The sequence below is a fragment of the Solanum tuberosum genome, unplaced genomic scaffold, assembly GCF_000226075.1.
Source record: "Solanum tuberosum cultivar DM 1-3 516 R44 unplaced genomic scaffold, SolTub_3.0 scf00013, whole genome shotgun sequence".
Classification (NCBI taxonomy): Eukaryota; Viridiplantae; Streptophyta; class Magnoliopsida; order Solanales; family Solanaceae; genus Solanum; species Solanum tuberosum.
In genome coordinates this window covers 1941162-1952807 of record NW_006238940.1, presented here as the reverse complement: position 1 = coordinate 1952807, position 11646 = coordinate 1941162, and the positions used below count along the sequence as shown (strand labels likewise).

Below are 11646 nucleotides of genomic sequence, written 5' to 3'. Positions count from 1 at the left end.
TTGGGAAATGAAGTTACAAGGATGATGGTGATGATGATGGATGCAGTGTAGTTTTGTATCATTTTCAATAGTTTAAGGATATTTAAATCATTTTCTGTTAAAATAATTATTACCCTCTTACATTGCTCTTTATTTCAAAGTTATATTATATTTCAGTTGGTTTAATTTGTATCACTAACTATATGAGAATTGCTTATGAAATTAATTCTTGAAAAATTCTAAGAATTATTTTTTAAAAATTAAATTTTATTGTACATAATATAAGATCTTACGATAGTTTTAAGTCAATTGGCTGCTTTTTTTCCTCTACTATTTGTTAGATTATGATAAGCTTCCGATAAAACCTGAACAATGGCATTTTAAATAAATTGAAATGAATGAAAAATAAAAAATGTTATAAATTTAATTTAACACTTTAATATTTTAAAATGAATACTAGTAAGTAAATGAAAATAATAATTGTGTGTAGTAAGTATATATAAAAAGAATAAAATAGGGAGTGAACTTCTAATAATAAAATAAAAAATAAAATATAAGAATAGGGTAATAAATTTGAGCGGATGCAAAAGTTGAATGAATTGTGGCATAATTAGTGGGTTGAGATCCGCATACGTTCCGCGCTCTCTCTCTCTCTTATCTCGTCAAAAATATAAAAAATAAAAGAGAGAAATAAAATATAAATAAATAAAAAAATCCTTTTTTCTTTCCCTCTCTTCTCTCTCTCTGTTTTCTTTTTTCCCTTATCAACAACACAAACACAAAAACACTCTCTTCCTTTATTCTCTATCTGATTCTCCATTCAAGAATCACCCCAAGAAGAAGAAACCACGCTAAAAGGAAGAAGAAGCAAATGTTTTGTTCAATTTTTATTATTTTTTATTGATTTTTTTTGAGTTTGTGAAACCCTAACCCTAGTTTTTTTAAAGGTTGTGCCGTGGGGTTTGGTGCAGTTTTGGGTGATTTTAAGATCTTTATTTAATTCTTCTTTCCTTTATAAGACAGGATTTGTTTGGTTTGAGTTTGGTGGTTGTGGGTTTTGTTTGATTTTGTGTGTGGACGTGTGATGCAAATTAGGAGAAAAAAATTAGAGGGTAGAATTGATGCCGCCAGAGCCATTGCCTTGGGATCGGAAGGATTTCTTCAAGGAGAGGAAGCACGATCGGTGGAGGGAGCCTACACCGCACCACCACTACACTTCTTCACGATGGAATCCTGATTATCGTTCTAGAGGCACTTCTGGTGAGTTTTTATGCGGCCCTTGATCTAGGGTTTTGCGGCACCCTTTCGGTATTTCAAATTATCGTTATGTAGCAAATGGGTCGATCTAGAAATTTGTGGGTCTTGTGGTTTTTGGGTTGAAGGTTCTACTTTTACTAAAATTAGAATTAGAATTTTATTGCTTCTTCATGGTTGGATCTGTAGTCTTTCAGTTCTTGGGTTTCAGTTAATAGGGTATATGACTCAGGGAGACATAGCTTGTATCTAGGGCTGATCTGGTGCTAAAGCTCTTGATTTTTCTTCGTATATGTATGCAGATCTGTGATTTTCTTGTTTTATCTGTCAGTTTATGGTTTGTCCGAAGTTTAAAAAAGCTCATGTGAAATCCATTTTTCTTCTTAATTCCCTTTTTATTTTATTTGTATCTGTTGATTTTTTCCCTGCTTTTTTTTTTTACCTAATTTTATTGGGGATTGAATTTTTTTCTGCTGAAGGTCATGGTGGTAAGCAGGGTAGTTATCACATGTGTCCTGAAGAACCCGGACATGGTTTCATGACTTCTCGTTCGAATGATAAGATTGTTGAAGATGAGAGCAGTCGGCCATCTCGTGGTGATGGTGGGAAGTATGGAAGAAATAGCAGGGAAAATAGGTCTTTTGGTCAGAGGGACTGGAGAGGTGGTCACTCTTGGGAAGCTGCATCCCCCAGTGGTTCTGCAAGACAGAACGATGCTACAAATGATCAGAGGTCAATGGATGTTGCGGTGCCTCACAGTCTTTCCCATCCTCATTCTGAGCATGTTAACACATGTGATCAATCTCACTCTAGAGAGCAGCACAATAAGAGTGGTAGTATTAACGGAACAGCAAGCGCAGGGCAAAGATTTGAGAGGGAGAGCTCGCTGGGGTCAATCGAATGGAGGCCATTGAAATGGACTCGGTCTGGAAGCTTATCGTCAAGGGGATCATTAAGTCATTCTGGTAGCTCGAAAAGCATGGGAGTGGATTCTAATGAGACAAAGCCTGAGTTGCAGCTTGGAAACTCAAAAGCTGTTCAATCTCTTACAGGGGATGCAACTGTTTGTTTAACTTCTGCTGCCCCTTCTGAAGAGACAACTTCCAGGAAGAAACCGCGTCTGGGTTGGGGAGAAGGACTAGCCAAGTATGAGAAGAAGAAAGTTGAAGGTCCAGAGGATAATGCTGTAAAGGTGGGAGCTTCTATATCCGGTGATAGTGCGGAACCTGGTCATTCTCAGCCCTTGAACCTGGCAGATAGAAGCCCAAGAGTTGCTGTTTTTCCAGATTGTCCCTCTCCTGCCACACCTTCGTCAGTTGCTTGTAGTTCTTCACCAGGTATTATTCTCAAGTAATTCCTTATTTTAATGTTGTGAAATTAGATGCACAGTGTGTGGACCGAGCAGAACTTGATCCTTTATGGAGCAGAAAATTGCCAAAGGATTAAATGAATGCCAAATGAACAAATAAGAGGCTGAGAAAAGAATACTAGAGAATATGCAGAAGAATGCTGGAAAAGACAGGATCTAAGTAGTTGTTTGTGTTAAAGTGTCTAAACTGTCAGGAAGTGTTCTTTGACATTCTTTTGGGTCTGTGTTTCACTGCTTTAGCAATAGCGACAATTTTTTTGGCCTTATAGCTTGTTTGGCCAGGATTTTGGGAGGCCAAAAGTACTTATTCTTAAAAGGTGAGATGTTTGGTCAAGTTTTTGAGAGAAAGAAGTGCTTCTGGCGAGTAGCATAAGCTGCTTTTTAGAAGCTAAAAAATTAGCTTTTCCCCAAAAGGACTCTTTTTTTTTTTTTTTGATAACCGAGAAATCCGTCTGTGACCCGCCCTTTGGACCAATCACAGCCTTCTAAACTCGGTGGATAATGGGCCCGCCCCTCTACCCTTCTCCACTTAAATACCGGGCTTCGCTTTTCATGGTGTGGGGCTTGAACCTGCGACCTAAGCCACAAATCCTCCACCTTTTGCCACTTGAGCTAGGCCTTGGGGGCCCCAAAAGGACTCTTTTTGTAGAACACTTTTGAGAAACATACACTTAGACTCACTTTTAAAAAAGCTTGGCCAAACACTAATTGTTGTTCGAAAGTGCCTGTCAATTTTATGTGGTAAAATACAAACTGCTTCTCACCAAAAGTATTTTTTGAAGAACACTTCTCTAAATAAGCTGATTTTAGAAGTTTGACCAAACATGCTATTAATTTGAATGTTAAAAAAAATTAATTTATGGAAAATGCTTATGTAGTTTAATGCAAGTGTAATATCCTTATTTTCAAATTTTAATTATTGGGTGAAGATCATGGATTTCTGATTTGATTCAAATTGTCAAATTTCGGTATTTATAGATTAATGCAAGTGTAATATCCTTATTTTCAAATTTTAATTATTGGGTGAAGATCATGGATTTCTGATTTGATTCAAATTGTCAAATTTCGGTATTTATAGATTAATGCAAGTGTAATATCCTTATTTTCAAATTTTAATTATTGGGTGAAGATCATGGATTTCTGATTTGATTCAAATTGTCAAATTTCGGTATTTATAGATTAATGCAAGTGTAATATCCTTATTTTCAAATTTTAATTATTGGGTGAAGATCATGGATTTCTGATTTGATTCAAATCGGTATTTGCAGGCATAATATGTAACACAACCTTTACAAGGATACACTAATTACAAGTTTCACAAAATCCAGTTACTGAAATGTTATATTTATAGTTCTTGATATGCTCTTTTTGAGAAAAACTTGATATGGTCTTATTCAACAAATTCCAGTATCTAGTGATTGACACTCTTAAGCTCCATCTGTTCTTTTTGGCTTCTTTGCTGATCCAACACATGAAGTGACTCACTAGCTTATATAACATTTTCTTTTAGTAGGGGAGCATATATTTTGCATCTTCGCTGCTGCATATCCCTGTCTTGGAAGTTTTTTTATTCTCAATGTGGAGCTTTCGAGTGCTTCAATTGTTCAAAAAAGAGATAAAGCTCTTATTGCTCCTATCTGTTGTGGTTTGCCAAAGAACCAAAACATGTCTATGTTTCTTATTTATAGTGTGGTTTTGTAGCAGAATCCTAGGGATCTCCTTCCATTGACAGTATTGAGTAAAGAAAATTCATATGTTCTTCATCTTGTCCATAGTCATAGCATTGGTTTTTATTTCTCGCTGTCCTTTCTTTTCCTTTTTAGTGGGTTGATCTGAAATTATGGGTTTGCAGTTGAACACCTGGAGAGCTAGACAATTAAGCCTTTTAGGTATAAGAGATTAAGAAAAGAAAAAAAATTATTCACAATTTGTTTCTGCTTGGCTCAGAGGATTAGTATCTAATTCACAGTTTTTGCCCATGCTTGATAATAACAGGTCTTGAGGATAAACAACTAGTCAAGGCAACAAACATTGATCAGGATGTTGGTAATTTATGTGGCTCACCCAGTGTTGTCTCCCAGTATTACTCTGAGGGATCAGGTTTTAACTTAGAGAATTGGGATCTTGCTCAAATTTCCAATTTGAACTCTTCAATCAATGAATTACTACAATCAGAGGACCCAAATTCTGTGGACTCTGGTTTTATGAGATCAACTGCAGTTAACAAGTTGATAGTGTGGAAGAGTGATATTACTAAAGCCCTGGAAAAAACTGAAGTTGAGATTGATTCACTTGAGAATGAACTGAAGACATTGATCTCTGGACCTGAAAATAACCAGCTTGTTCCATCTGCTTCCTGTTCTCCACCAAAAGATTGCTATGCAAATTCTCATGAAGATCAAGGCGCTACTTCTAATACAGCTTCTAGACCTGCTCCTTTGCTAGTTGATATACCGGATGATTTGATGGGAGAGGAAGAGGCTAATATACATGGTAATGAGCCGACCGAGGTGAAAGTAGAGGACATTGATAGCCCTGGTAGTGCAACTTCAAAGTTTGTTCAATTGCCCTCGGAGAAAAGTGTGGAACCTGTTAATGCCATGAGACATGGTGGAATGTTGATTTCAGATGACAGTAAGTCTAGAAGATTGAATGTCAACATGTGCAGTTTCACTGAGGAGAAGGCTAAGTCTAGAAGTTCAGATGTAAAGCTATGCAACTTCAACGAGGAAAAAGGAAGGGACACAATTGCTTGCTGGGAGAGCTCCCAGCCAACTGCAAATTATTCTCATTCCGCTTCTAATGGCAGTTTGAATTGTGGAAAAGATGCTTTATATAATTTGGTAATAGCTGCCAACAAAGATTCTGCAGAAAGAGCATTTGAAGTATTTAAGAACCTACTGCCTGCCAGCAAATGCAGTTTTGATTTTTCAAGAGCGGTCAGAGGCTCTTCGTTGCAAATTGATCCTGCGGTTAAGGAAAGATTTGTAAAGAGGAAGCAGTTTCAACAGTTCAAAGAAAAGATAATTGCCTTAAAGTTTAGGGTACATCAGCACCTTTGGAAGGAAGATATTCGCATGCTTTCCATTAGGAAGTTTCGTGCGAAGTCTCAGAAAAAGTTTGACTTCAGTCTGCGCCCTGTGCAGATAGGACATCAAAAACACCGTTCCACAATTCGTTCACGATTTTCTGCTACTGGTAAGTCATTTCCTTTTATCTTCTCTGTACCATTAACCCTTTGTGCTCCTTTTCCGTCTCTTAATATAGCCCTTAATTAGCTTAGTTGCTATGTTATGAGTGCGTATTTTTAGGTGGAAGCATTATTGTTATATAGATTAAAATTCTGAAATACCGAAGTGGAAGAATTTTCAATATCTGGATTTTTGGTCTTTTTCTGTACCCTTACTCTCTTCTTACCTCAAGTTGGTATTACTATCTTTTGAGTTGAATTGTGTTTGTGCTGTTTTTATTCAAGGTTTGGGTGCAGTATTCAACATTGTGATCCAAAGTTAAGGAGTAGTTAGGTGAATCAAAGTTAAGCTCTACAAGTCTTGATGATTTGGAGCGAAGTGAACTCAATTTGTTGTTCATAGCCTGGGAGTAGTCAGACATAGTTATAGCTCATACTAACCAAGAGTGGAGGTTGAGGAAGAGAGTTTCGTGCTCTGGTCCTTTTTTGTAAATGTCATGGTATTGTCCTCATGAGTTGAACTCTATTTTTAAAATCTAGATTGAGTTTCTGCTTCAAGTTTCAGTCTCCCGTGCATGTGCCAGCATTGTAGAAAGAATTGCTGTTCAATTTGGTAACTTCAAAATTATGTAAGGGATGTTTAATACTTAATGTGGTTCATGTAGTCTAGCTTTAATTAAAAATTATTGTTGCCCAACTTTTGCTGTAAGGTCCTCTCTACTGAGAGGGAAGTTCTCCCCCTTTTTTCCTTCTGAAAACTTGTTTTGTTATCCCAGTTCAGTAATTATACCCATTTGCTTTTCAGTTGGTTTATTAAGTTCTATTACAACAAAAACTGTCACCATTCTAAACAAGTTGGTTGGCTATATGAATCTACCACGGACCATATTCCCCATTTAAATTCATCTCAGGCAGAAAACATATAGAGTAAAAGTGAAAAGTACTGGAAGTTCTTTACATGTCCTACTGGCATAAGACTACCTAATACCTAAGTTAAATGTATCCCCCCGCCCCCCCGAGAGTTCTGTTGCTTCTAGTATGCTGACTGCTGCATGACTAATTAGAAATCTCTATTGGGAGGGGACCTCAACCTCATGCTTTTTGTTTTTTTAGGTTGGTCATTATGCCAGTTATCTTTTTGACAGCTTATTGAGTTGTCTCGGTTTTGCTGACTGTTGCATGACTAATTTACGGTATCCAAGTTGGATTGTATTGGACACAACTTTCTTTGATTTGAATTTATTTCACCTTCTCTTAAATCAGCAATAATCCTACTTTTAATCATGTCTGATATAAGCGAGGTTACTTCTCAAATTTGATTGTGGACGCTTGCAATAAATTTCAGAAGGACAAGAATGGCGTGTACTAAATGGCACTTTTGATCTTTTTGTTTGTAATTTAGTTATCTGCAGTACCCGTGTCCTTTTTTTACTTGGGTTTGATGCACTTGAGCTGAGGGTCTTTCAGAATCAGCCTCTCTACCCCCTCGAGGTAGTGGTAAGGTTTGCGTACACTCTACCCTCCCTAGACCCCACTTAGTGGGATTTCACTGGGTATATTGTTGTTGTCGTAGTCCCCCTTTCTGTTTTTTTTTTGGTTTTCTGAAAAATGTTTTAGGAAGGTCAGTAGTATTTAAGTAAAAGGATTGTAAGATGTTTGTATGTGTTTGTGATAATTTATTAGTTTGTTTCTAATTAAACTAGCGCTTTAATTATTGGTCCCAAGGGAATGACTGGGGTTGGCTGACTGGTTGGGGCATTGAAGTGATGACAACAATCATAGATAGCAATGTGTTTGTGATTATTTGTAAGTTGTTTGTTTCTAATTGAACTAGCGCTTTAATATTGGTCCCAAGGGGGGATGACTGGGGTTGGCTGACTGTTGGGGCATAAAAGTGATGACACCATGCATAGAAGTAACAACCTAACAAACCCAGTTTTAAATCCCAAATAATAACACGAGAGATCCCATATGCACCTGGCTTGGATACCCTTCATTTAAAATAATTGCTACTTCTGTAATATCTGCTTCTTCTGAAGCCTGTATATATGTGTGGAGCTGTTTTCTTCTTTGGCTTTAGCATGCCTACTGTCTTCATTTGCGTTCATGTTGTCTTCTTTGCAATACTGATTTGAAAAAATGTTTTTTGTTAATGCAGTTGGAAGCTTAAGTCTGGTACCATCATCTGAAATATTGAACTTTGCAAGCAGGCTACTCTCAGAACTTGGGGCAAAGGTCTACAGGAACACATTAAGGATGCCTGCTTTAATTTTAGATCAGAAGGAGAGGACAATGTCAAGGTTCATTTCAAAGAACAGTCTGGTGGCAAATCCCTGTGCTGTCGAGGAAGAAAGGGGTCTGATCAATCCGTGGACCCCTGAGGAGAGAGAAATCTTTATTGACAAGCTTGCTACCTTTAGGAAAGACTTCAGGAAGATAGCTTCTTTTCTTGATCACAAAACAACTGCTGACTGCATTGAGTTCTATTACAAGAATCACAAATCAGATTGTTTTGAGAGAACAAGGAGGAAACCAGATTACTCTAAACAAGCAAAAGTTTGTTCAGCAAATACCTACCTTGTTGCTTCTTCTGGGAAAAGATGGAACCGTGAAGCTAATTCTGTTTCTCTCGATATCTTAGGTGCTGCATCAGCAATTGCAGCTAATGTGGAGGATAGTATTGAAATTCAGCCAAAGGGTATGTCAAAGTACAGTGTTCGAATGGTCAATGAGTTGGAGAGGTCAAACAGTCTTGATGTATGTCATAGTGAAAGAGAAACAGTGGCTGCTGATGTTTTGGCTGGTATCTGTGGATCCTTATCATCAGAAGCTATGAGTTCTTGCATTACGAGTTCAGTTGATCCTGGTGAAGGGAACCAGGAATGGAAGCACCTGAAAGTGGGTTTGTCGACCAGATTGCCCCGGACTCCTGAGGTTACCCAGAGTGTTGATGATGAAACCTGTTCAGATGAGAGCTGTGGGGAGATGGATCCTACTGATTGGACAGATGAAGAGAAATCAACCTTCGTCCAAGCTGTGTCAGCTTATGGAAAGGATTTTGTTATGGTCTCAAGATGTGTTGGAACGAGATCCCGTGATCAGTGCAAGATCTTCTTTAGCAAGGCTAGGAAGTGTCTTGGATTAGATAAGATTCTTCCTGGATCTGGCAATTTGGAGAGGCTTAATGTTAATGGTGGAAGTGATCCTGATGCTTGTGTTATGGAGACTAAGCTGTTGTGTAATGAAAAATCAAGTTTGATGTTGGAAAATGTATCTGATTTATGTATGGATGCAGGGATTTTAAAGCCTGATTTGACCAGTTCTGATGACAAAGACGAGGCTGGAGAACTGGATTCTGTAGATACTGAACTTGTGTCTAAGAATTCAGTTCAGGTAAACTGTCATGTAGATAAGCAAGAGGTGGAGTTTAACAGGGACTGTGAGATTCAGATTGGTGTTTGTATTGGAAGTGGTCAAGGGGATGAGAATATGGTTACAGTTTCTCGGGAAGGTGTTGAAATTGATGGAGATGCCTCAGAGATTGGCCTGCCTTACATACCGTGTGAAGTTTCTGCCAAGCATTTAGGGGAAGAAATCAGGGGAGTAGTTTCTTCGCCTGAACATGTTTTGAAAAATAGAAAAGCAGAAATAACTGAAGTAGGTAGGTCAAACTGCTCTTTGGAAGACAGAAAGCCCAATGTGGTGTTGTTTGGGAATAATTCTCGTCTTGCTGCTGCTAGGGGAGGGGGATTATGTCCTCTTAATGGATCCCGGAATATGACTCAGTTAGAATCTGATTCTGAGTGTAAGCTAGATGTGAATTACTTGGAAAGCAATATTTCATTTCAGAGGAAACAGATGTCTGAAGCTTCTAATGCTGATAAATTATCAGAGCTGGAACTTGAGAATGTTGGTGATAAGCAGTGTGAGAATGCTACTCAGTCAGCTGAGCAGCCCTTGTCGAGCACTTCACGGTTATCCCAGGTTGAATCCTGCCAGATTCTTGGCAGCTATTTATTGGGAGAGTCTGCTCTCACGGAGAATGGAGATCCAGGCTGCAGAGCATCGGCTGCATTGCAAGAAATCCAGAAGGTGGGTAGGAATCTACAATTCGATACATTTTCTACAACTGGTTGCTTTCTCCAGAAGTGCAGTGGTACAAATCGCGGTGGTTGTTCTGTTTCTGATCTGATTCCCAACCGAGAACAGACAGGAAGTAGTTCATCAATTGTGGAGAAACCTTGTAGGAATGGCGATGTGAAATTGTTCGGACAGATTCTCAGTAAACCATGCCCCAAGGCAAATCCCAGTTCTAATGCAGAGCGGAGTGATGGTAGCAATCAGAAGTTGAAAGTTGGTAGTGATTCCTTTAGTGCAAGTCATAGTTTAGAAGGCAATTCAGCCACTGCAAAATTCGAGCGAAATAACTTCCTGGGTTCTGAGAATCATCCAGTGAGGAGTTTTGGTTTTTGGGATGGGAATAGAATACAGACAGGGTTTTCTTCGTTGCCCGATTCTGCTATCCTGCTGGCTAAATATCCTGCGGCATTTGGTAATTATGCGATAGCTTCCACCAAAATGGAGCAGCCTAGTTTGCATGGGGTTGTGAAGACCGCTGAGCGGAATCTGAACAGTCCCCCTGTGTTTGCAGCAAGAGATTCAAGTAGCAACAATGGAGTAGCAGGATCAGATTATCAAGTGTACAGAAATCGAGATGTGCAGCCTTTTACTATAGAGATGAAACAGAGGCAAGACGCGGTGTTGTCTGAGATGCAAAGAAGAAATGGGTTTGATGTTGTGGCTGGTATGCAACAACAAGCAAGGGGGGTGGTTGTTGGAAGAGGAGGGATTCTGCAGTGCACTGGTGTTGTGTCAGATCCGGTGGCTGCCATAAAAATGCATTATGCAAAAGCTGAACAATTTAGTGGGCAGGCGGGAAGCATCATGAGAGAGGATGATTCTTGGAGAAGTAAAGGAGATGTGAGCAGGTAGTTGATTGGAAAGGAGGCCAGAGTGTGGTCTCCCTGTGGCAAGTGTCTTTTTGCCAGAATGTACAATAGTTTTTGTAAGTTTAATCCAGGAAACCATAGGGCAGTAGACTAGACGGTTACAGTTGTTGCCGTCTTTTTGGTTACAGAATTCTAGGGTCTGTAATATTTGAAGTAGCTTTGTATTTGTTGTATTTGATGGGGAATACAGCAATAAATTATCAAGAGTTTGGTAGGTGGAAGAAGTTAAGTAGCAATTCGCATTTTTGATGTTCCAATTTTTCCCCCTTGCCCTCTTGTTTTGTTATTATTGTCAAGTGGCTGTTTATTTTGTTGTGAAAAAGTTGTAAATCCAATGACATGCATAATATTGTTATTGACAGCTGGGCTCAAAAAAATAATTAGCTTAAAAAAATAGTAAGAGGAGGGACTCTTTTTTCCAAGCCAGGTCCCACCTCACCTATTAGAGTGATGTGATGGTGATACAAAGCTGCCCCCAGCATATGCTGTAAAGATTCCACTTTTGTTTCTTGTTTTTTTCCCTTCTTTTGACCAATAAAAAGATTTAGGTTATAAGTTGGGAGATATTGTAGCTGGAGTTTGGCTACTTCTTCTCGTGTTTGAAGGATTGCAGAATCCATCTCTCGTCTAATTTACATTATCTGAAAGATGAAGTAGTTTACTTTGAATTGAGACATCTACCAAGGTAGCCTTGTTTAATTCAATTGTCAAACACGATCCTCTCTGACACTCTATATTAGCCAAATCTGAAGCATTGTCAATCGGAAAATGATGAGTAGATGCTTAAGTAGAATAGGCTAACTTGTGATTTAATGGGGTTGGGTTAAGATCTTTGGGGCCTATTT

General features: G+C 38.5%; 1 protein-coding gene across 1 annotated transcript; it reads left to right on the top strand.

Moving 5' to 3' along the window:
• The first annotated feature begins 707 nt into the window (after positions 1 to 707).
• On the top strand, positions 708 to 11077 carry LOC102602320 (uncharacterized). Its single transcript, XM_006339969.2, has 4 exons — positions 708 to 1239; positions 1713 to 2570; positions 4598 to 5800; positions 7951 to 11077. The coding sequence occupies exons 1-4, from the start codon at positions 1101 to 1103 to the stop codon at positions 10782 to 10784; spliced, it is 5034 nt and encodes a 1677-aa protein (XP_006340031.1). The 5' UTR covers positions 708 to 1100; the 3' UTR covers positions 10785 to 11077.
• Positions 11078 to 11646: the final 569 nt, after the last annotated feature.